The 23,433-nt window shown below is 49.5% G+C and overlaps 2 protein-coding genes across 4 annotated transcripts in view; one reads left to right on the top strand and one right to left on the bottom strand.

The window, feature by feature from the left end:
- Positions 1 to 516, bottom strand: part of Slc37a1 (solute carrier family 37 member 1) — an 86,429-nt gene extending 85,913 nt beyond the window's left edge. The window contains exon 1 of one of the 2 annotated variants that reach the window (XM_045151060.1): positions 38 to 516. The gene's annotated coding sequence lies outside the window, so the exon portion shown is untranslated. The remainder of the gene's footprint in view (positions 1 to 37) is intronic. The other variant, XM_045151063.1, reaches the window with a different exon arrangement.
- Positions 16 to 20,625, top strand: Rsph1 (radial spoke head component 1). Of its 2 annotated transcripts, none has more exons than XM_004654499.2 (9): positions 16 to 150; positions 5,576 to 5,689; positions 5,786 to 5,891; positions 12,643 to 12,733; positions 13,830 to 13,965; positions 16,184 to 16,255; positions 17,824 to 17,983; positions 19,446 to 19,574; positions 20,438 to 20,625. In XM_004654499.2, exons 1-9 carry the CDS (start codon positions 85 to 87, stop codon positions 20,488 to 20,490), a joined length of 927 nt encoding a protein of 308 aa, XP_004654556.1. In that variant the 5' UTR covers positions 16 to 84; the 3' UTR covers positions 20,491 to 20,625. The 2 variants fall into 2 exon arrangements, with proteins under 2 accessions (XP_004654556.1, XP_045006999.1); XM_045151064.1 differs by having other exon boundaries at positions 17,824 to 17,998.
- Positions 20,626 to 23,433: the final 2,808 nt, after the last annotated feature.

Below are 23,433 nucleotides of genomic sequence, written 5' to 3'. Positions count from 1 at the left end.
GACGGGCCACGCGCGGGCCGGGGTGGCTGGTACCCACCTGCCTGCTAGAGACGCCGCAGCCCGGATCCAGGCGGAGCCGAAACCATGTCGGACCTGGGCTCCGAGGAGTTCGAGGAGGAGGAGGAGGAGGAGGGAGAGAACGATCTTGGGGTGAGCGCTCCTGGCCGGGGAAGGGCGTCTGGGATGCGCCTCGGCTCCGGAGCGGGGGACCAGAGGGACGGAGGGTCCCCGGGGGTCAGGACCACGCTGGCCACACCAGGCGTCGTGGCGTCCGGGAGGTCGATCTGAAAGGTGAAACGCTGTGACGTCTGGCTTCCACCCCCTCCCCCACTCCCATCCTGCCTCCCATTAAAGGCGGAGATTTCCAGGCTAGAGGGCTTTGGCGTTTCCTAGGTGACCGGGCTGGAGAGAGAGGATGGGGGTGGGGAGGATGCTGCTTCCTGGAAGCCCTCACGCCGAGCTCAAGATTGCACCCCGCGTGCGTGCCCTGCTCAGTCTCCTCTGAAGCCGCCCCAGGCCTTCGGATGACTCCGAGGGTCCACAGCAGAGGGGAGGCAAGGAACGTATCCAGCGAGGCGCCTGCGATTGGGGAAGTACAGGATTAACATTGCTTCGGGATCAACTGAGGAATCCAGCACCTTTCCGTAATGCTGATGGCGCCTGCACAGACCTTATTTATTTATTTATATTAATTACTTTGCTGGCTCTGGGCATCATCTTCCAGCTTCCGCCTCAACGGCCACTCACAAGGAACACTTCTGTGCCCTAGATCCACCTGGTCAGTAGGTAGAGCCAGGAGACCCTGGGAGTCACGCGGTGTCCCAACAGCCAGGAGCATGGTGCAAAAAAAAAAAAAAAAAGCAAGACAAACTGGGCAGTGTGATCTAGGCTCCCGAGTCCCTGTGGAATTCCCTGGAGGCTGCTCTTCCCCTGAAATTAAAAACATGGCCCTTGTTTACCTGTCTCCTTTCCTATCTACCGGTCCTCCTTAATGCTTTCTATCTTTTCATTTGCCGGGAGGAGGGCGGGGGGGGGGGGGTGGCGGGGGGGGGGGGGAGAGAGAGAATGGACTCAACCAGGGGCTCTTGGCATTGCAAAGGAACCCTAGATACATGTGCCACCTGTGCATCTGGCTTGACATGGGCCCTGGGCAGTGAAACCTGGGCCGGTAGGCTTTGCCAACAAGCACCTTGAACCACCTCCGCAGCCCTGCTTTTTTACATCAAAAGTCACAAATCCAGGGCTGGAGAGATGGCTTAGCGGTTAAGCGCTTGCCTGTGAAGCCTAAGGACCCCGGTTCGAGGCTCGGTTCCCCAGGTCCCACGTTAGCCAGATGCACAAGGGGGCGCACGCGTCTGGAGTTCGTTTGCAGAGGCTGGAAGCCCTGGCGCGCCCATTCTCTCTCCCTCTACCTGTCTTTCTCTCTGTGTCTGTCGCTCTCAAATAAATAAATAAATAAATTTAAAAAAAAAAAAAAAAAAAAAGTCACAAATCCAGGGTCTGTTTCTGGGTTAATCATTCACTCTGTAATCAGGCCCAGCACACTTTCTGCTTTGCGCCTCATTAGGCCCTGATGTTGGAGCTTGTGACTGTGACATTTGGATCACACTGGGCCTATTTTACAGGATCCCATTGGACCCACTTGACAGGATCCCATTGGGCCCACTTGACAGGATCACACTGGGTTCACTTAACAGGATCACATTGGGCACACTTGACAGGATCCCATTGGGCCCACTTGACAGGATCACACTGGGTTCACTTGACAGGATCCCATTGGGCCCACTTGACAGGATCACACTGGGTTCACTTGACAGGATCACACTGGGTTCACTTTACAGGATCCCATTGGGCCCACTTGACAGGATCACACTGGGTTCACTTGACAGGATCCCATTGGGCCCACTTGACAGGATCACACTGGGTTCACTTTACAGGATCCCATTGGGCTCACTTGACAGGATCACACTGGGCCCACTTGACAGGATCCCATTGGGCCCACTTGACAGGATCCCATTGGGCTCACTTGACAGGATCACACTGGGTTCACTTGACAGGATCCCATTGGGCTCACTTGACAGGATCACACTGGGTTCACTTGACAGGATCCCATTGGGCCCACTTGACAGGATCACACTGGGTTCACTTTACAGGATCCCATTGGGCTCACTTGACAGGATCACACTGGGTTCACTTGACAGGATCCCATTGGGCCCACTTGACAGGATCACACTGGGTTCACTTTACAGGATCCCATTGGGCCCACTTGACAGGATCACACTGGGTTCACTTTACAGGATCCCATTGGGCCCACTTGACAGGATCACATTGGGTTCACTTGACAGGATCACATTGGGCCCACTTGACAGGATCACACTGGGTTCACTTGACAGGATCACATTGGGCCCACTTGACAGGATCCCATTGGGCCCACTTTACAGGATCACATTGGGCCCACTTTACAGGATCACATTGGGCCCACTTGACAGGGTCACATTGGGCCCACTTGACAGGATCACATTGGGCCCACTTGACAGGATCCCATTGGGCCCACTTGACAGGATCACACTGGGCTCACTTTACAGGATCCCATTGGGCCCACTTTAGAGGATCTTTCCTACTTGGCCGCCCCTGCAGCTCAGTGTTGGGCACGTGGGGAGGCCTCTGGTATGTGTGTGTGGTGGTGGTGGGGAACCTTCACACATGGTGATTTGGACCAACTCTGAAGCAATTCTTTGAGGGCACACCCGTTCTAGGCAGGAGTTTCTGGGCTAAATGTGCTAGAAAAGGACAAGAATTGTAGCTGTTTGCTTCTGAGTCCTTCAGCATAGTGGATCTGTACTTGTTATAAATTCAGACAGACACAATTCTAGGTTACTTATTTTTATTTTATTATTTATTTTTAACTTTTTTTTCTTTTACTTTATTTTTATTTACTTATTTGAGAGAGAGAGAGAGAATGGGTGTGCCAGGGCCTCCACTCACTGCAAATGAACTCCACATGTGTGTGCCCCCTTGTGCATCTGGCATATGTGGGTCCTGGGGAAGCGAACTGTGACATCCTTTGGCTTTGCAGGCAAAGGCCTTAACCGCTAAGCCATCTCTCCAGCCCTATTTTATTATTTTTATTTTAGGGAGAGCTAGAAAGAGAGAGAAAGAGAATTGGTGTGCCAGGGCCTCACCCATTGAAATCCTATTCCAGACACTTGTGCCATCTAGTGGGCATGTGCGACCTTGTGCTTGCTTCACCTTTGTGTGTCTGGCCTATGTGGGATCTGGAGAGTTGAACATAGGCCCTTAGGCTTTGCAAACAAGTGCCTTAACCACTAAGCCATCTCTCAAGCCATTATTTTAATTTTATTTTTTAAAAATTTAAATCATTGTTTGTGTTGATATAAACTACCTATGCTAAGGTGATGCTTTGGGCATATTATTATGTGTTATATGCACTCCATGTTCTTGTATTAGATGATAGGGAAAATGCATTTTATAAAGGATAAGACAAACTGGGGAATATAAGCTTTATTTATTTATTTTTTTGGGGGAGGGTTTCGAGGTAGGGTCTCTCTGTAGCCCACGCTGACCTGGAATTCACTATGGAGTCTCAGGGTGGCCTCAAACTCACGGCAATCCTCCCACCTCTGCCTCCCGAGTGCTGGGATTAAAGGCATGCGCCACCACGCCCAGCCAAGCTTTATTTATTTATTTGAGAGTGACAGACAGAAAGAAGGAGGCAGAGAGAGAGAGAGAGAGAGAGAGAGAGAGAGAGAGAGAGAAAGAATGGGTGCGGGTGCGCCAGGGCCTCCAACCACTGCAAACGAACTCCAGACGCGTGTGCCCCCATGTGCATCTGGCCAACGTGGGTCCTGGGGAATCAAGCCTTGAACTGGGGTCCTTAGGCTTCACAGGCAAGCGCTTAACCACTAAGCCAGCTCTCCAGCCCATTGTGCTGCTTTTTTTTCACTTTGGGGGAGTGAAGCAGAGACTTGCTCTGTAAGTCCAGGCTTCAGCTTGAACTCCTGGGCTCAGAGGATGCTGCTCCTTCAGTCCCTTCAAGCAGCTGGAGTTGCCAGCTTACACCGTGTGTGTGTGTGTGTGTGTGTGTGTGTGTGTGTGTGTACGCTTGTTACAAGGCATGGAACCTAGGGTCTTGTGTATGCTAGGCAAGGACTCTACCACTGAGCTACACTTCAGCCCCCTCTTTTTTCTGAGGTAGTGTCTCTCTCTAGTCCAGGCTGGTCTGGAATTCACTGTGTAATCTCTGGGCGGCCTTGAGACTCCTGCCCTGTTACTCCTGCCTGTCTCTCATGAATGCTGGGATTAAAGATGTCCGCCACCATGCCTGGCTCCCAATTTGTTCTTTTTTTTTTTTTTGATGTAGGGTCTCACTCTAGCCCAGGCTGACCTGGAATTCACTATGTAGTCTCAGGGCAGCCTCTAACTCACAGCAGTCCTCCTACCTCTGCCTCCTGAGTGCTGGGATTAAAAGTGTGAGCCACCATGCCTGGCCCAATTTTTAAAAAATATTATTTATTTACTTATTTGAGAGAGAGAGAAAGAAGCAGATAGAAAGACAGAATGGTCAGCCAGGGCCTCCAGCCACTGCAAACTCCAGACTCATGCACCCCCTTGTGCATCTGGCTTATGTGGGTTCTGGGGAATCAACCCGGGGTCCCTAGGCTTCACAGGTAAATGCCTTAACTGCTAAGCCATTTCCCCAGCCCCAATTTTTGTTCTTGCTTTTTTTTTTTTTTTTTTTTTTTTTGAGGTAGAGTCTCACTTTAGCCCAGGCTGACCTGGAATTCACTCTGTAGTCTCAGGGTGGCCTCAAACTCATAGCGATCCTCCTACCTCTGCCTCCCGAGTGCTGGGATTAAAGGCGTGCGCCACCATGCCTGGCCAGTTTTTTTTTTTTTTTTTTTCCCCGAGGTTAGGGTTTCACTCTAGCCCAGGCTGACCTGGAATTCACTATGCAGTCTCAGGGTGTCCTTGAACTCATGGCAATCCTCCTACCTCAGCCTCCCGAGTGCTGGGATTAAAGGCATGCGCCACCACGCCTGGCACCAATTTTTTTTTTTTTTTTAAGGTAGATATATAGCTATTTCATTGCAGGCTGTAAGTTTTTGAACCTTGTCTCTTGATAGGGACTTTGAAAGTAATATCCATCCCGACAGGATGTGGACACCCTAGGGTGCGATTGAAGGCAGAGTCATTCTCTTAAGGCATTTGCTCTTTAAGGCCTAGGTTGCTGGAGAAAGTTAAGAGGGTAGTGACTGGGCTTGGCACTGGCTTCGCCTTCAAGGGTAGCCCAGCGACCGCACAGCATGCCGAGCATTTTGGATGCATTTGGCTGACTTTGTTTGCAGTGTAAAGGATCAGCATAATGAGTCACAAGCTGGGGTGTTTCGGGGAGCAAGGCCCCCACTGTGAACACTGGCACTCGTTGGACCTTAATCCCACCCTGCTTGGTCACCTGCCTTGGGGATATAGTGCCCAGGAATGGGCAGACTGCAAAAATGCTTAGCACCTAACATTTAATGTGGTGGTCAGGGCCGCCCTAATTTCTCTTTCCCAGGAGTATGAAGGGGAACGGAACGAGGCAGGCCAGCGGCATGGATATGGGAAGACCCGATTGCCCAATGGAGACATGTACGAAGGGAGCTATGAATTCGGTAAAAGACACGGCCAGGTCAGCAGCAGTGGCCAAGGAGGGTGCCTTCCTCTATTAAATATTCCACTCGTGTGTGTGGGACTTGGGTCTGAAATATGCATCGTTGTATTTCAGGGGACCTACAAATTTAAAAACGGTGCCCAGTACACTGGAAATTATTTTAAAAATAAAAAGCATGGCCAAGGCACTTTTATCTATCCGGATGGATCCAAGTATAAAGGTAAAATGTGGCAAAGAAGATTGTGCATTGCACATACCTCTTTTAATTTTACTTTTGTCATTGAACTTGTTTGTGGATACGTGAAGATTTAAAATTCTATAGAGGGCTGGAGAGATGGCTCAGCGGTTAAGCGCTTGCCTGTGAAGCCTAAGGACCCCGGTTCGAGGCTCGGTTCCCCAGGTCCCACGTTAGCCAGATGCACAAGGGGGCGCATGCGTCTGGAGTTTGTTTGCAGAGGCTGGAAACCCTGGCGCGCCCATTCTCTCTCTCTCCCTCTATCTGTCTTTCTGTGTCTGTCGCTCTCAAATAAAAAAAAAAAAAAAATTCTATAGATCAGGGGCTGGGGAAATAGCTTAGCAGTTAAGGCACTTGTCTGCAAAGCCCAAGGACCCTAATTCAATTCCCCAGGACCCACGTAAGCCAGGTACACAAGAGGGCTCATGTGTCTGGAGTTCATCTTCAGTGGCTGGAGGCCCTGGTGTGCCCATTCTCTCTGCCTCTTCCTCTCTCTTTCTCTAAAATAAAGAAAATTTTAAAAATGCTATAGATCAGTCCTCACTCATTTAGCCAACACAAATATGTTTTTCTATGTTCACAGGGTTGACATAGGAACTAGAAAGCCTTTTAACTAACTGACTGACTGACGGACAGTCTGACCAGCTCCCTATGGACAGCTCATGTCCTCTTATGAGCTGAAGACTGGGAGCTAATGAAAAGGGGCCAGCTGAATGGGCACAGACCTTGTATATGGTCCCCGGCAGCTAGGTGATGGGTTTGTCATCTCCACTCAGTAAGGAATTAGGAGGTGGGAAAACAGGTATAGCCAGGGGAAGTGAGAGTTTATTGACAGATTTGACAGAAAAAGCTTCATCAGGACTGGAGAGATGGCTCTGCGGTTAAGATATTTGCCTGCAAAGTCTAATTGATCCAGGTTTTCCAGTCCCACGTAAAGCCAGATGCATAAAGTGGCAAATGTATTTGGGGTCTATTTGCAACAGGAGGCCCTGGCACATCCATATTCATTCTCTCTCTCTCTCTTCTATTGAAAATAATAAAAAAAAAAAAATAGAAGTAAAGGAAACAGCTTCCTCAGACTTAGGGAGGGGTCTGTCACCAGGTTGAGGTATTTTCTTTAGAATGTCCCTCCCATTCTTTCCTGTATCCCTGGATTGGTCCTCAGGACCGCAGGCTCTAGTCCCACATTATTTCTAGGCTTGTGATTGGATCCCCTGCCTTGTTCCGTGTGGAGGATATCTGGACCCAAACTTTCTTTTTATTTATTTATTTGTTTGTTTGTTTGTTTGTTTATTTATTTATTTGAGAGCAACAGAGAAAAGGAGGCAGAGAGACACACACAGAGAGAATGGGCACACCAGGGCCTCCAGCCGCTGCAAACGAACTCCAGATGCGTGCATCCCCTTGTGCATCTGGCTAATGTGGGTCCTGGAGAATCGAGCCTCGAACCAGGGTCCTTAGGCTTCACAGGCAAGCGCTGAACCGCTAAGCCATCTCTCCAGCCCTGGACCCAAACTTTCTTGACAGGGGAGATCTGGATTTGATGTTTTCTTGCCTGAATAGAAACTGTATGGGGGAGCTGGAGAGATGGCTTAGTGGTTAAAGCACTTGTTTATGAAGCCTAAGGACCCTGGTTCGAGGCTCGATTCCCCAGGACCCACGTTAGCCAGATGCACAAGGGGGCGCACGCGTCTGGAGTTTGTTTACAGTGGCTGGAAGCCCTGGCGTGCCCATTCTCCCTCTGTCCCTATGCCTCTTTATCTCTCTGTCACTTTCAAATAAATAAATAAAAATAAATTTTTTTTAAAAAAAGAAACTATATGGGGGAGACAGGAGCCCCAGAAGAGGTCCCAGTCTGGGAGCCGGGGCCCTAATTCCATCGGAGAACCAGGAACCACAGAGAGGGGAGATGGGAGCCTGAGAGTTGCCTGAGGCACTCCCAGGGTGCCTGCTGTCCTACAGGCCCCAATGGCTTTGGTGCCATTGGTCCCAGGTGTGGCTTGGACTCATGGCCTGTAGTGCCCTGTGTCATCCTCCCCTGAAGTTGCCTGTGCCGTTTTCTGTTCCTGACAGCCCCCCTTCTGCTGGACGTTGGAGGTCCTTTGGCCAGGGGTGTGGTGGTGAGGAATTCTGCCTTCTTAGTCTCTGCCACGACTCATTGCCAGTGTCATGCCTTAGGAAAACTCTTGTTACCTTAGTTCTAAGAACGTCACTGTGGCTCCCATGCATTTCTGTCACCTGGTGTGGCTGCGCTGACCGTCTAATTCCAGACCTGGGGAGTGCGGCGGGCTCTGAACCTTCAGAATCTACACGCAGATCTCTACTCTCTACACTTTTCTCCCCTAACCCGCCCCGAGGGAAAAGAGCTATCTGACTTCCATCATATTTCCAAAAGATATCTGTGACCACTATCTTGGACTGTGGGGATAGCAGCTGTGACTGTGTGTCCCTTCTGGCCTCAGCTTTCTTACCTGTAAGTATGCAGATGGAGTAGGTGGAAGGATGTGAAACACGTTTAGCCATTCAGAAATGGGAAGAGCTCAGTGGATGTCAGCAGGGACCATGTTGTCCCTCATGTGACAGCCTCACTTCTTTTTAATATTTTCTTATTTATTTATTTGAGAGAGGAGGGAAAGAGGCAGAGTGAGTGAGAAACAAAGAGAGAATGGGTGCACCAGGGCTTCCAGCCACTGCAAATGACCTCCAGATGCATGTGCCACCTTGTGCATCTGGCTTACGTGGGTCCTGGGGAATCGAACTGAGGTCCTTTGACTTTGCAGGCAAGCGCCTTAACTGCTAAGCCATCTCTCTAGCCCCAGCTTCACTTCTCAATAAGGGTAACATATTCTTTTTTAAAATTAATTAATTAAATTTATTTTTTATTTGCATGCGTGTATGTGTGGGGGTGGGGGAAGGCTTCCCACATACCACAGCACATGCAGAGAACAGCCTCAGTGTGTTGGTCTCCCCCAGCCCTTGTTTGAGACAGCTTTCTCTAGTAGTTTATTACTACGTAGGGCAGAGTGGTTGGGCTGCCGGCTTTGGGAATCTCCTGACTCTGCCTCCTGTTGCTGTAGACATGTTGGGGTTAGCAATAAGAATCTGTCTGGCTTTATGCAGTGCTGGGATATGACCTCTGGTCACCACGCTTGCAGATCAACCACATCTGACCACTGATCCATCTTCCCAGCCCCAAGGGTGACATAGTTGTAAAGTGTCAGCTATGTTATTATTATTATTATTATTATTTGATTTTTTTTGTTTTGTATTTTTTTTATCAATTCATATTTTAATGTAGGCAGTACTGGCATGAAATTTATACTGACAACATCTAAAATATCACTCATGTCTGCCTTTAAAATATCCAGTAGTAGCTCTGTGACCAAATTTATTTATTATTTGATTTTTTGAGGTAGGGTCTCACTCTCTAGCCCAGACTGACCTGGAATTCACTGTGTAATCTAAGGGTGGCCTCGAACTCACAGTGATCCTCCTGCCTCTGCCTCCTGAGTTCTGGGATTAAAGGTGTGCACCACCACACCCAGCTCTTTGTCTTTCTTTACCATAGCTAGGAGCAGTTCCAACCAAGACAGGGGCATGAGTGGCTCCAAAGCAGCTGAATCACCAGAAAGCTCCCCCCGCGTGGGAGATGACTCACAAAAGCTGCCTCTGGACTCGCTGCCCGCTTGCAAACAGCTCAGTGGCTCTTAGAGTCTTTGCTCCTCTAGGAACTGCTACTGCTTATGTAGCCTTCGAGAAGGGTCTTAGGAGTCTTCCAACTTCCTAACCTTGGGAAGTCTCATTAGCTCCCTGAGTCTTAGGAGTTTTCTTCCAACCTCCAGGAGGGAATTTTCAATGTGGAGCAAATAGCTATGTAGCGCCGTCTGAATTACTCATCGAGGTGTGCTGGGGTGGGTGGCTGTCATAATGACCAGAACGATCTGTCTCAGGGCAGTGGGCCCAGCCTCAGGACAGCCCGCCAACCCCCCCCTGGGCCCAGACAGGTCCAGTCACCCAGCTTGGGAAGGGGACAGGCTCTGGGACAGCCGAGGAGGAGTAGCCAGTGTTTCTGGGCCAGTGGAAGATCTCAACAGAGGACAGAGAAGGAGCATGTAGTAGGTGTCAGGTGGTGGAGATGCCATGGGCCACTGGCGAAGATCAAGTTTGGACCGGAGGCTGGGATAGGAAGGAGCATCGCGGTGTCTCACGGCTCTCGTTGTCCACCACGCCGAGCCAGGGCAGGCGCGGGGTTCCGCAGTGAGAATGAGGAATGAGGACGTGCAGCTGGCTTGTCTGGCAACTCCCAAAGTGCAGGAGCAGGAGGAGAGATGAACGCCAGGCTCCCTTCCTTCCTTCTTTATTTCCTTCATTTCTCTTAATTGTTTTAATTTATTTTATTTGAGAGAGAGAGAGAGAGAGAGAGAAAGAGGCAGATGGAGAGAGAGAGTGAGCATGCCAGGGTCTCTAGCCATTGTAAATGAACTCCAGACACATGCGCCACCTTGTGCATCTGGCTTACGTGTGTCCTGGGGAATCGAACGGAGGCCCTTAGGCTTCACAGGCAAATGCCTTAAGTGCTGAGCCTCCTCGCTAGCCCACGGGCCCTACTTCTCTGAGTGACCTTGCTCCCCTGCGCAGAGATGCTGTGCTGGGTGGACTCTCTCTTTTTCACTTCCCACCCTTCCTTCCTTCCTCTATCTCTCCTTCCCTCCCTTCTTTCCTTCCTCCCTCACATAAACATTTGCAAAAAGTGGTGCAAGCGTTGGTTATAGTTTGTAGTAGCAAGAGCCCCTGGTGCCCATGCACACATGCCAATAAATCACAATTTTTTAAAGAAAGCACAATTGACAAAGTGATAAAAATGATCTTTTAAATTTCTAATGAGAAATCAAGAATTAAAAAGTATAAACAACACAGAATCTAGGGAGGTAACCTGAGTTTTTATTTTGAACTAAAAAAAAATTATGAGGGGGCGGGATGAGGATGCCAGGGCCTCTTTCTAGACCTATGTACCGCTTTGTGCATCTGGCTTATGTGGGCCTTAGGGAATTGAAACTGGGCTGGTAGGCTTTGCAAGCAGGAGCCTTTAATCACTGAGCCATCTCCAAACCCTAGTTTCTATTTTTAAGACAAATAATATACTTTTTTATTTATTTTTGAGGAAAGCCCAACAGACTCCCCTCCCCACTTTATTTTTGTTTTTTTGAGGTAGGGTCTCACTCTCGCCCAGGCTAACCTGGATTTCACTATGTAGTCTCAGGGTGGCCTCGAACTCATGGTGATCCTCCTACCTCTGCCTCCCGAGGGCTGGGATTAAAGGCGTGCGCCACCACGCCTGGCTCTATTTATTTTTTTTATTAGTATCTGACACATTTGTACCGAAGCTTTCTTCTACCATTGATTGATTTTCATGTTTTTATTTAGCTAGTTATTTATTTGTACAGTGCTAAACATTGGACCCATTCCTGTTACGCGGTGCACAGCATTTTCTGCCAGTGTTACCCAGTACTCTCTGAATGCCTCTCCATAAGAACTTGTAATACTTTCTATAGAGAGAACAGAAAGCAAATTCCTTTTCTCTGTGATCAACAAATTGAGAGGCTGGGGAGATGGCTCAGCCATGAAAGGCTCTTGCTTGCAAAGTGCAAAGCGGCACCGGTGTCTAGAATTAGTTTGCAGTGGTCAGAGACCCTGGCGTGCCTGTTCTCTCTCCCTCCCTCTCTCTCCTGTCTTGAAGCGAGAGAAAGAGAGAAGAGAAGGGAGGGAGAGAGAGAAATATAAAAAGCCCAAATTGAACACAGTGAGCCTTTAATTATTCATAGTCTGGAAAGTTCATTCAGGTAGTGACTTGCTGTTAGTGATAGGTCAGTTTTTAGGTTGTGACTGCTTTGGGGGGGCCCTCATGGGTTTCCTTTCCATGTGAGCTTTACAGCTTGAGGAGGGTGATAATTATTGCTATTTACTTGTGTACGTGGGTGTGGGTGTGCCGTGTGTGCATGCATGTGGAGGTCAGAGGGCAACGTTTGGGTCAGTCCTTGTGATCATTTGAGTCAGGGTCTCTGGATTATTATTGATTGATTGATTGATTGATTTTTCGAGGTAGGGTCTTGCTCTAGCCCAGGCTGACCTGGAATTCACTGTGTAGTCTCAGGGTGGCCTCGAACTCACAGCGATCCTCCTACCTCTGCCTCCTGAGTGCTGGGATTAGACGCGTGCGCCGCCACACCCGGGTTCCTTGAGGAGGTTTTAAAGACTGATTTATTTAATCTCCTTCGGTTGACGGCACCCTCATTGCGCAGCTGTGCAATGTCTTTGTTGTCATGTTTCCCATCATGACTAGGAGAGGTCCGCAGGAACCATCCCTGTGGAGGCGAGTGGGTGGCAGGCCCCGGCTGGCAGGAGTGGTGAGAGGGAGCTGGCACGCAGGTGGGCAGCCCTGAGTCAGGAGGCCAGGTGGGAGCTAGAGCCGAGGCGGGGTCAGCCAGCTGTGGAGCTGCTGCTGGGCGGCAGGTGCTCGCTGGCGGTGGGTCAGACAAGCTCACTGCTCTACAAAAGCCACGTGAAAGTGTGCAGGTGACCAGGGCTCCCACATATCCACTTCGCAGACTTGTGCGCAGTGACCGCCCGAGGCTCCTCAGTCAGCAGAGATGTCGGCCCTTATACATTGCTAGGGTCGCTCTGGGGTGCCGGCATTCACCCCTTCTCAGCTGGCTTGCTTCTGTGTTGTTCTCTGCAGGGGAGTGGGCGGACGACCAGCGGCACGGCCAAGGCACGTTCTACTACGTCAACAACGACACCTACACTGGGGAGTGGTTCTCGAACCAGAGGTTTGCCTTCCGCCTCCCACCTTGTGGGCTCACGGGTGCCATAAGAAAAGGATGGTGTCTAGAGAGAGAGAGATACAGAAACAGGCAGGTAGAAAGAGAGAGAGAGAGAGAGCGAATGGGCGCGCCAGGGCCCCCAGCCACTGCAAAGGAACTCCAGATACGTGTGCCCCCTTGTGCATCTGGCTTACTGGGTCCTGGGGAGTTGAACCTGGCTCCTTTGGCTTTTTAGGCAAGCGCTTTAACCATTAAGCTATCTCTCCAGTCCAGTGTGTGTCTTTTTAAAATTTTTTTTGGGGGGGGGTTTTCAAGGTAAGGTCTCACTCTAGCCCAGGTATGTTAAAAAATAATATTTTTTTATTTATTTGAGAGGAAAGAGAGAGAGAGAGAGAGAGAGAGAGAGAGAGAGAGAGAGAGAGAGAGAAGAGAGAAAGAGAATGGGCATACCAGGGCCTGTAGCCATTGCACACGAACTCCAGATGCATGTACCACCTTGTACATCTGGCTCACGTGGGTACTGGGGAATCAAACCTGAGTCCTCAGGCTTCATAGGCAAATTCCTTAACTGCTGAGCCATCTTTCTAGCCCCAGGACGGTGTCTTAAGGTTGTTTACATTTTCTGGGGAGCAAACTCATGAGAGAGGCCCCTGTAGCAGCTTAGCCAGGCAGTTCCAGCACACCTACCTACAGGGCAGGTGTGTCGAGCGGGTTGCTGGAGGTGCACAGGGGACCACCGTGTCTCCCTGGTGAGGTCAGCCCATGAGGTCCTTCATCTGCAAGCCCAGGAGGTGAGGGCACTGACGGTCCATCCTAAGGACACAGGCACGGCTCCCAGTCACTCTGCCTGTGCCAGGGGCAAGTGGCTGATAACCAGGCAGCTGCACCTGTGCAGCAGGTGACACTGGCTCTGCTGTCTCTTTACTGTCCCTTAATGTCCCGTGCATGGGTGGCACACAGAGCCTTTGAGTGGGTGCGGGCACCAGAGCCAACTTGCCTGCAGGCTGGCCTCCTCCCTAGGCCAACCTTAGTCCCAGGTCGGGGTTACAGACGTGGACGACACAGAAACAGCATACGGTGTGCCCTTGTCTGTCTCCACCAGGCACGGGCAAGGCACCTACGTCTATGCAGACACAGGCAGCAAGTACGTTGGCAGCTGGGTGAATGGGCAGCAGGAGGGCGCGGCCGAGCTCATCCACCTGAACCACAGGTACCAGGGCAAGTTCCTGAACAAAAATGTAAGTCAGATGGAAAGGGCACCTGCCAATGAAATGCACAATACCACCTGCCCCCTACCCATGCAGAAGTGCTGTGTGCGACCCCCAACATTCCTCCAAATGGGACAGCTGTGCCACCCTGAGCCCTGTGATGGCTGCAGAGGCAGGATGGGGTAGGACGGGCAGCAGGAGGCTGGCCCTGATTCCCAGGCCCTCAGAAGTGTTTCTTACCCTCCTTCAGTGCCCTTGACACAGGGACACCCTCACTGGTGTGTGTGTGTGTTTGTCTAGTGGTAAATCAGATATGAAATGGGAGGAGCTTCCCCCTAAGGCCAGCCATTCCTGGTCAAGGAGGCTTCCAGTACCTGCCCTGGGTCTGGAAGCCTCCTCTTCCCAACCGCAGAAGAACCACTGGGAAGCCCGAACAACGTTTATGCCCAAGGACAAACAAGGGTTTGCAGAGATGGAGGCTCACAAGTGTTTGAGAGTGACAGTTACTTCAGGCTCATTCTCGTCAGAACACATACACGTTTCTCTTTGGGGATCTTACTTCATGACACTTACCTAAAGAAAATATCAATGGGCTGGAGAGATGGCTCAGTGGTTTAAGTGTTTGACTGCAAAGCCTAAGGACCCAGGTTCAATTCCCCAGGACCCATGTAAAACCAGATGCACTAGGTGGTGCATGCATCTGGAGTTTGTTTGCAGTGACCAGAGGCCCTGGCACACCCATTCTCTCCAACCGCCACCCCCACCCCTGTGCCCCTCTCTCTCAGATAATATATATATATATATATATATATATATATATATATATATATATATATATATATGTATGTATATGTGTGTGTGTATGTATATATATATATATATATATCTTTTAGTTTTTCCAGGTAGGGTCTCACTCTAGCCCAGACTGACCTGGACTTCACTATGTAGTCTTAAGGTGGCCTCAAACTTATGGCGACCCTCCTACCTCTGCCTCCCAAGTGCTGGGATTAAAGGTATGCACCACCATGCCTGGCTTAAGTAATATTTTTAATTAAAAAATATATAGTTATTTATTTGAGAAAGAGAAAGAAGGAGGAAGGAAGGAAGAGAGAGAGAGAGAGAGAGGGAGAGGGAGAGGAAGAGGAGAATGGGCACACCATGGCCTCCAGCCACTGCAAATGAACTCCAGATGCATGTGCCCCCTTGTGCATCTGGCTCACGTGGGTCCTGAAGAGCCAAACTGGGATCCTCTGGCTTTGCAGGCACATGCCTTAACCACTAAGCCATCTCTCCAGTCCTCAAGTAATATTTTTTTAGAAAGAAAATATCAGAGGTATACATAGCGATTTAATTACAATCATAACCACGCTTGAGGCTGGTGTGGTGACACATACCTGTGACCCCAACACTCTAGAGGTGGGGCCAGAAGGATTGGGAGTCCCCTAAATAAATAATTAAATAAATAAATCATGCTTATTGTAGCTTTCCTTGTCAAAGGAAAGGGTCAGCATAGCGAATATTAACACCAGAAAATGAGCAAATAGGTTATACATGATACCTGGATGAAGTCCAATATCAGGCTGACAGTGGTGTGGGAAAGTATTTGTGAGCATGGGAAACAGCTCATTATGTCCAACACCAAGTAGCCTCAGGATGTGTAGTTATGATTAAATTTTTGCTTTAAAGACACCTATGTACTAGGACCAGGGTTACAAGTACACCAGACAGTCCTGTCTCTAGCTGGTGCCCGTGAGTACTGACTCACCACCCGTGTTTATGATGAACACATCCACCATCCTCCCCCCTTTTATTTTGTCTTTAATTTGCAAGGCAGGGTCTTACTCGAGCTCAGGCTGATCTGGAATTCACTGTGTAGTCTCAGGCTGACCTTGAACTCACACTCATGGCGATCCTCCCCAGCACTGGGATTAAGGGTGTGTGCCACCATGCCCAGTGGGAGAGGGTAGAGAGAGAATGAATGGGGATGAGTCTTTAGCCACTGCAAACGAACTTGAGACAAATGCGCCACTTTGTGCATCTGGCTTTACATGGGTACTGGGGAATCAAACTCGGGTCGGGTCATTAGGCTTTATGGGCAAGTGTCCTCCAGCCCCCACCTTCCCTTTCATAAAGTAATAACACGTCAAATAAAACCCCCAGCCGTTCACTTGACAAGGGGACATGATTTGGGTGGCTTTGCGGAAGGTGGCCTGAAGAGTGAAGCCCTTGGGTTTCTCTTTGTTCACAGCCCATTGGCCCTGGGAAGTACATATTTGACATTGGATGTGAGCAGCATGGTGAATATCACCTCATAGACGTGGTAAGTGGAGGGACAGACACCCTCTCTGTTCCATAGGCACAAGAGCTGTTTGGGCTCACGGAGCCCACGAGGTGGAGGTGGCTGCCCTCAACAATTCGGCTCTCTCTTGGGAACTTTCACCTTCTTCTCAGTTTCCGGCACCCAAGCACACTTGTGTGGAGCCCCGGGGTGGAAGTGTTCGATTAATCCCACATGGCTGGGAAGATGTCTCAGCTGGTAAAGTGCTTGCTACCCAAACACGAAGACTTGGGTTCAATCCCCAGAACATACATGAAAATGCTGGGCATGGGCTGGAGAGATGCTTAGTGGTTAAAGCATTTGCCTGCAAAGCCAAAGGACCCAGGTTTGATTCCCCAGGACCCACGTAAGCCAGATGCCCAAGGTAGCACATGCGTCTGAAGTTTGTTTGCAGTGGCTGAAGGCCCTGGCATGCCCATTCTCTCCTTGTCTCTCTGTCTGCCTCGTTCTCTCTCTCTGAAATAAATTAAATAAAAATTTAAAAAATGCTGGGCATGGCATTGTGCACCTGTAATCCCAGCGCTGGGGAGGTGGAGGCAGGAGTAACTCTAGAGCTTACTGACCACCCAGTCTAGCCTAATTGGTGAGCTCTGGACCTGTGAGAACCCTGACCTCGAAGGAGGTGAGTAGCAGTTCTGAGGGTGACATCTGAGGCCGTCTCTGTACACACACACATGCATAAAATAAAGCCAGAATATACAACCAAAAATTCCCTATAAACAACTAGTGGCATTTGAACATGTTTTAACGAGTCAAGTAAGTCAGGTGTAGTGGCTCACACCTTTAATCCCAGCACCTGGGAGGCAGAGGTAGGTGGTTCACCCTGAGTTCAAGGCCACCCTATGACTGCAGAGTGAATTCCAGGTAAGCCTGGGCTAGAGTGAGACCCTACCTCGAAAAACTAAAAACAGAGAGAGAGAGAGAGAGTAAAATAGAAACTATTTTATTTCACTGTGAACTGTAGAAGTTGAGAGATAGATTCTGTGACTAGAACCCAGCTAATCCTGAGTCATAGTTTTGGACCGTGTCGGGTCCCAGAGTGACAGCTGAAATCTGTAGCTGCTGTCACCACCATGTCGGGTGACGGTTCACACGTCAGGTGTGTGACCTGCACTTCGAACCCAGGTGACAAATAATTTCGTTTCCAATATCTAGCACTAACGTTCATGCTAAATTTCTCGTCTCTGGCTCATAACGGAGTCAGGCGTCTTTGAGCATCTCTGTTGGGCACTCCGCCTTGGGCGTGAGTGGTGCGGGAAGCGACATGCGCGTCTGTGGCAGGTGGCTGTGACATGCTAAGTCCTAAAGCCTGTCCCAGGACCATTGCTCTGACCTCCTTTTCCCACTGGCTCTTGCAAGATCTGTTCTCAGCCCTTAGATGATGCGGTGCATTCGGCGGTAGTTCTGAGCTTGACTCATGTCACAGAAAGACACAATTCAGAGCCTGTCTTTTCCTCATTGGCTTTTAATATTCAGCAACAAGATCATACAAATGTTAGTACATCTATACACACATACACACACATATATATATATTCCATTTAAAATAGGAAAAAGAAGAGGAAGAGGAGGAAGAATCATTAATAACTGTTGTTCCAAAATGGAAAGCTATTAAAATCACCGAATTGGCCCTGTGGACCCCATCTCTCTCCGAGGAGCAGCCCCCTGCAGAGCAGCCCCCTGGCCAGGAAGAGGCCCCAGGAGCTGAGGGTACCGGTGTCCCAGGTTGTCAGGGTGGTAACCCTGCTGTTTACAGCCCTGGGGAAGCTGGGGGGAGGGGTCCTTGGTCTGTTTGGCATGCAGGATGGGTGGGATTGGGTTCTCCACGGGCCTGGCGGGAGGCGAAGGACACACAATTACTGACCGGATGAAGGGAGTGCCCGGGTATGACACTGTCCTCAGCAACCCTGGTGGAGTTTTTGGTAGTCACAGCTCACCTGGCAGTGCCCAGCATGACTTGGGCAGGGTGGTCGGCAGCCGCTGGTGTTAGGGTCACAGGTCCCTCTTGGAGGAAGGATCTGGGTGGGGCTTCTGCACGCCCATCACAGAACCTTGCCCGCCACGTAAGGAGGTGGGACGGGGCACCCTGATGGCCAGGCCTGGGCTGAGGACAAGTGTCGCTGTCACCTCCGATGTCGCCGGGATGACCCCGCAGACCGGCCACAGTGTATGTGAGGAAGAAGGGATTTACTGACGCTTACAGTCAGAGGGGCGTCCCATCATGGCGGAAGAAGCTGGGTTTCCTTTCACAGGTGCAGGCTGAGAGAAAAAAACTTCCCACCCAAGCAAGCACCCTTCAGGACCTCAAGCACGTTAGATTGGAATTCTGCCCCCCCCCCCCCACAGCCAGGTGGCTAGAGATCCAAATTACAGGCTTTTTTTTTTTTACAAAATTTAAAAATTTTGATTAACATTTTCCATGATTATAAAAAAATATCCCACAGTAATTCCCTCCCTCCCCACCCTCACACTCTCCCCTTTGAAATTCCATTCTCCATCAAATTACCTCCCCATTACAATCATTGTACTTACATATATACAATATAAACCTATTAAGTATCCTCCTCCCTTCCTTTCTCTACCATTTATGTCTCCTTTTTAACTTACTGGCCTCTGCTACCAAGTATTTTCCTTCTCACGCAGAAGCCCAATCATTTGTAGCTAGGATCCACATATGAGAGAGAACATGTGGCGCTTGGCTTTCTGGGCCTGGGTTACCTCACTTAGTATCATCCTTCCCAGATCCATTCATTTTTCTGCAAATTTCATAACTTCATTTTTCTTTACCGCTGAGTAGAACTCCATTGTATAAATGTGCCACATCTTCATTATCCACTCATCACTTGAGGTACATCTAAGCTGGTTCCATTTCCCAGCTATTATAAATTGAGCAGCAATAAACATGGTTGAGCACGTACTTCTAAGGAAATGAGATGAGTCCTTCGGATATTCGCCTAGGAGTGCTATAGCTGGGTCGTATGGTAGATCAATCTCTAGCTGTTTTAGGAACCTCCACACTGATTTAACTGGGGGTCATCCATTCAAACTACCACAATGAACAATGCTCAGGAGCCCAAGGCGTTTCTGGGCAGGCCAGGAAAGCCGTCCAACACACAGGCGTGCACGCACCTCCGCCACTGCCTCACGCCACCTGTCCTTCGTTGTGTCCTAGGTGCGGATGAACTCTCGGAGGAGCTTCTCCCTGAAGGCTATGAGGGCGAGATGGAGGCGGGGCTGGGAGATGAAGACATGGACGCCTTCGGGCAGGAGAGCCGGGAGGACGGCTATGACGTGGACCAGGGTGAGGACACGGGCCCCGCAGAGCGCGTTGGGCCAGGCGGAGGCCAGCTGGCGCCCCAGTAGGAGTGGGTCTCTCCTTCTGCCACGACGTCATCCTCAGTCCAGGTCTCGGGGACCCGCATGAGCTGGGAAGACCCGCCGTGAGCCTGCCTGCGGCTCACCTGCCTCTTCTGCGGTCCTGAGCCCGGCAGGCAGTAGCCTAGGGAGATGCGCTTCCCACAGCTCTCCTAGGAAGCCGGGTCTTGGCCTGTGGTTGCCAGTTATAAACTGTGCGTGGCTTCACCTTGTCATGTGATTTTTTAAAAAAAATTATATGTTTTTGTTTAGTTTAATTAACTTATTGAAGAGAGGGGGTGGAGAGGAAGAGAGACAGAGAGAATGAGAATGGGTACACCAGGGCCTGTAGCCACTGAAAATGAACTCCAGATACATGTGCCACCATGTGCATCTGGCTTACTTGGGTTTTGAAGAGTCGAACCTGGGTCCTTAGGTTTTGCAGGCAAGTGCCTTAACCACTAAGCCATCTCTCCAGCTCTGTTTTCACTCATTTTATTACTGGTGCCAAAAGAAAAGCTTCGAAAGGGGCTGGAGAGATGGCTCAGCAGTTATGGCGTTTGCCTGCAGAGCCTAAGCGCCCCCCCACCCCGGTTTGATTCCTTAGTACCCACATAAAGCCAGATGCACAAAGTGGCACATGTATTTGGAATTCGTTTGCAGCGGTTGGAGGCCCTGGTTTGCTCATTCTATCTGGCTCTCTCTGTTTGCAAATAAATAAGTAAAATATATTTTTAAAAAAGCTTCAAAAGTCTGCAGAAAGTTTACATTCCATTTTTACCTGTTAATGTCTTTCTCTCCTCTTTCCAGGAAATGAGAACTTTGAGGAAGACGACATTAGACAGTCAGATCTGCAGGAGTAAAGATGGAGCCGGGCAGAAGGACAGAGATGCCGGGCAGAGGGTGGTTTGCACCAATTAGCGGTTAATCTTTCTTTTGTAGTTGTTTGTTAAGTTGGGTTGCCATTGTAAATAAATATTGCGTTGTGTTTCTGATGAGCCTCTGCTGCAGCCTTAATTTTAAAATATATTTATTTATTTGAGAGAGAGAAAGAGGGAGAGAGAGAAGGAGGGAGAGAGAGAAAGAGAATGGGCGTGCCAGGGCCTCCAGCCACTGCAAACAAACTCCAGACGCGTGCGAACCCTTGTGCATCTGGCTTACGTGGGTCCTGGGGAATCGAACCAGGATCCTTTGGCTTTGCAGGCAAATGCCTTAACTGCGAAGCCATCTCTCCAGCCCCTGCTGCAGCCTTTTTGAGCCGGCATTCCTTTTCCAGTAGCTTCTTGAGTGGGCCTAGGCGTTTCTACTACTGTCACTCTGATGAGAGGGTGAAGGGGTGTGGCCTCCAGGCAGAGCTAGAAGAGGGTCCTGAGCCAGAACTTTCTCGAACTAGGAAAACAGCCAGAAAGTAAGCTATGGAGTATGCCTCTCATGAAACACAGCATCATGCTCGGGGTGAGAAGCCCAGGTGCCACTCAGGCGCCTCCTCCACCGCCCCCCTCCGTCTTCTGTGGCCTCCGGGATCCCTGCAGTGTCCCTGCCACTGGCTGAGACCTAAGGGTGCTCACAGGTGGGGCTTCGGTAAGCGGGTACCCTCCCAGGTTCCCCTGGCTGCAAGCTCCTACCTGGGCCACAGTCCCGTGTCATGAATATGAACTCACGCCTTGCTTCTCCTGTCTCTCTCCAGAGCTGTTTCCCTACTGCTAGGGATAAAGCAACCTCCCAGAAAAGCCTTTACACTAGAGGTTGAATCAGACGTCCCTCACAGAATCCGTGGGTTTTGAATGTTTAGTCCCCAGCTGGAGACAATTTGGGAGGTGGAGCCTTGCTGGCGGTGGAGTGTTTCTCGGGGCAGGCTTAGGGATGTGATAGCCAGCTCCCCTTACCAGAACTTGGCTCTTTCTGTTGTCGCTGTTTCCCACTTGAGGTGGTAAGATTGTGATGCGTCATGCATTCCCCTGTCATGGTGAAGTTTTCCCTGGAGACTGTAAGTCAAAATAAACACTTGCCTCCCATCAGCTGTTTTGTACAACGCACCCCATTCCACATAGCTCAGCTTCCTGCCTCCACCTCCTCTTACTTCGAGGTCCTCGGAGGGCAAATGCTCTTGTTTATCTGCTCCAGAATGTCATGTGTTGCATATTTAGACACTGGGCTCCTGTGAAAGAAAACTAGTTTACGAATACCAGATTCAGGCCTCTTTAAGATAAAGCATATAGCATTTTGCTTATAAAGTGGCATGAAAATATTTATTTAGGAAACAATAAAGTTTCAAAACTAAAAAACTGAAACAGCATCAAATCTATAAAACTATCAGAGTGGGCTGGAGAGATGGCTTAGTGGTTAAGGTGTTTGCCTGCAAAGCTTAAGGACCCAGGTTCGATTCTCCAGGTCCCACGTAAGCCAGACGCATATGGTGGCACATGCATCTGGAGTTCATTTGCAGTGGCTAGAGGCCCTGGTGTGCTCACTCTCTCACTCTCTGTCTGTAATAAATAAATAAATAAATAACATCTTAAAACAAAACAAAACAACAACAACAAAATTATCAGAGTATTGTTTAATTCACTGCTGAATAAAACCTTCAGAGCTTTTCTTGTGTGGATGTGTATGCAGTGCACATGTATGTATAAATGTGCATTCTCTGTGTGCGCACATGCAGAGGCCAGAGGAAAACATTAAGTGTCCTCCTCGGTTGCTCTTCCAAGCTGTTCCCTTGAGACGGAATCTCTCACAGAACCTGGAGCTGCTGTTTGTGGTCACAGTGGCTGACCAGTGAGCCCAGTGTCTCTGCTCCCGAGGAGGGGTTACAGACGTGCGTGGCCACACCCAGCTGTTGATACATGTGCTGGGATTAAGGCCAGCCTGAGACGACATAGCGAATTCCAGGTCAGCCTGGGCTAGAGTGAGACCCTACCTCAGAAACACAAACAAAGCAGTGGACATTGTTGTTTTTGTCTATAGAGATGAAACTCAGCTCTTCATGTCTTGGGGGTCTCTGTACAACCCTCCTGTCTGATACGTGTGACTCTTGATGCCATTGCCAAACTCACAGCTCTGTCCCCTCAACTCAAGGGATCCGTAGGCCTCACCTTGATTTTTTTTTTCTCTCTGTACCGTGACCTGGGAATTTGCAGTCCTGGTGATGCAGGATTTTGGGGTTCAGGAGGAGTCCCCCAGAATTTATGAACCCCATGTTTTGGGTTCTGCCCCTACCTTTAACAAAGAATTGATAAAGATGGACTCAAGAAGGATACATTATGAACTATTAAGTTTATTTAGGGAGGAATCACAACTTGTGAGGTTTATTTAAGGGAGACCGAGATCTGGGAAGGAAAGTTAGAGCAGAGTCACAAACACGTGGGAAGTGGGAAACATGCTGTCGTGGAAACACTGCCTAGTTTATAAGGTTCATTTAAGAGAAATGGATTTTTTGGGGGGGGCGTGGGGAGACTGGAGTTGAGCCATAGGCACGTGGAGGGGAGTTCAACTGAGGCTTTCAAGGAAAGACTAAGGTAGAGTCAAAACCACGTGGGGATGGGCTAGAGAGGTGGCTTAGTGGTTAAGGTGTTTGCCTGCAAAGCCAAAGGATCCCCGTTCGATTCTCCAGGACCCACGTAAGCCAGATGCACAAGGGGGTGCATGCGTCTGGAGTTCATTTGCAGTGATTGAATGCCCTGGCGTGCCCATTCTGTCTTTGCCTCTTTCTCTCTCTCAAATAAATTAATCATAATAAAAAAAAAAGTGTGGGATAGAACTTAGATGTCTATGTAGGGAGACTTAGATCCTGTGGGGGGAAGTTAAGT

This window comes from Jaculus jaculus, chromosome 5, assembly GCF_020740685.1.
Source record: "Jaculus jaculus isolate mJacJac1 chromosome 5, mJacJac1.mat.Y.cur, whole genome shotgun sequence".
Taxonomy (NCBI): domain Eukaryota; kingdom Metazoa; phylum Chordata; class Mammalia; order Rodentia; family Dipodidae; genus Jaculus; species Jaculus jaculus.
The sequence above is the reverse complement of the archived record's forward strand: the minus strand, read 5'-3'. Positions and strand labels throughout refer to the sequence as shown.

Bases quoted from the DNA above. Each gene is read 5' to 3' on its own strand.
- Rsph1 (XM_045151064.1), top strand. From the start codon at position 85: ATGTCGGACCTGGGCTCCGAGGAGTTCGAGGAGGAGGAGGAGGAGGAG. The intron at 151-5,575 runs GTGAGCGCTCCT...TCTCTTTCCCAG, and splicing joins AGGGAGAGAACGATCTTGGG to GAGTATGAAGGGGAACGGAA. The intron at 5,892-12,642 runs GTAAAATGTGGC...TGTTCTCTGCAG, and splicing joins GGATGGATCCAAGTATAAAG to GGGAGTGGGCGGACGACCAG.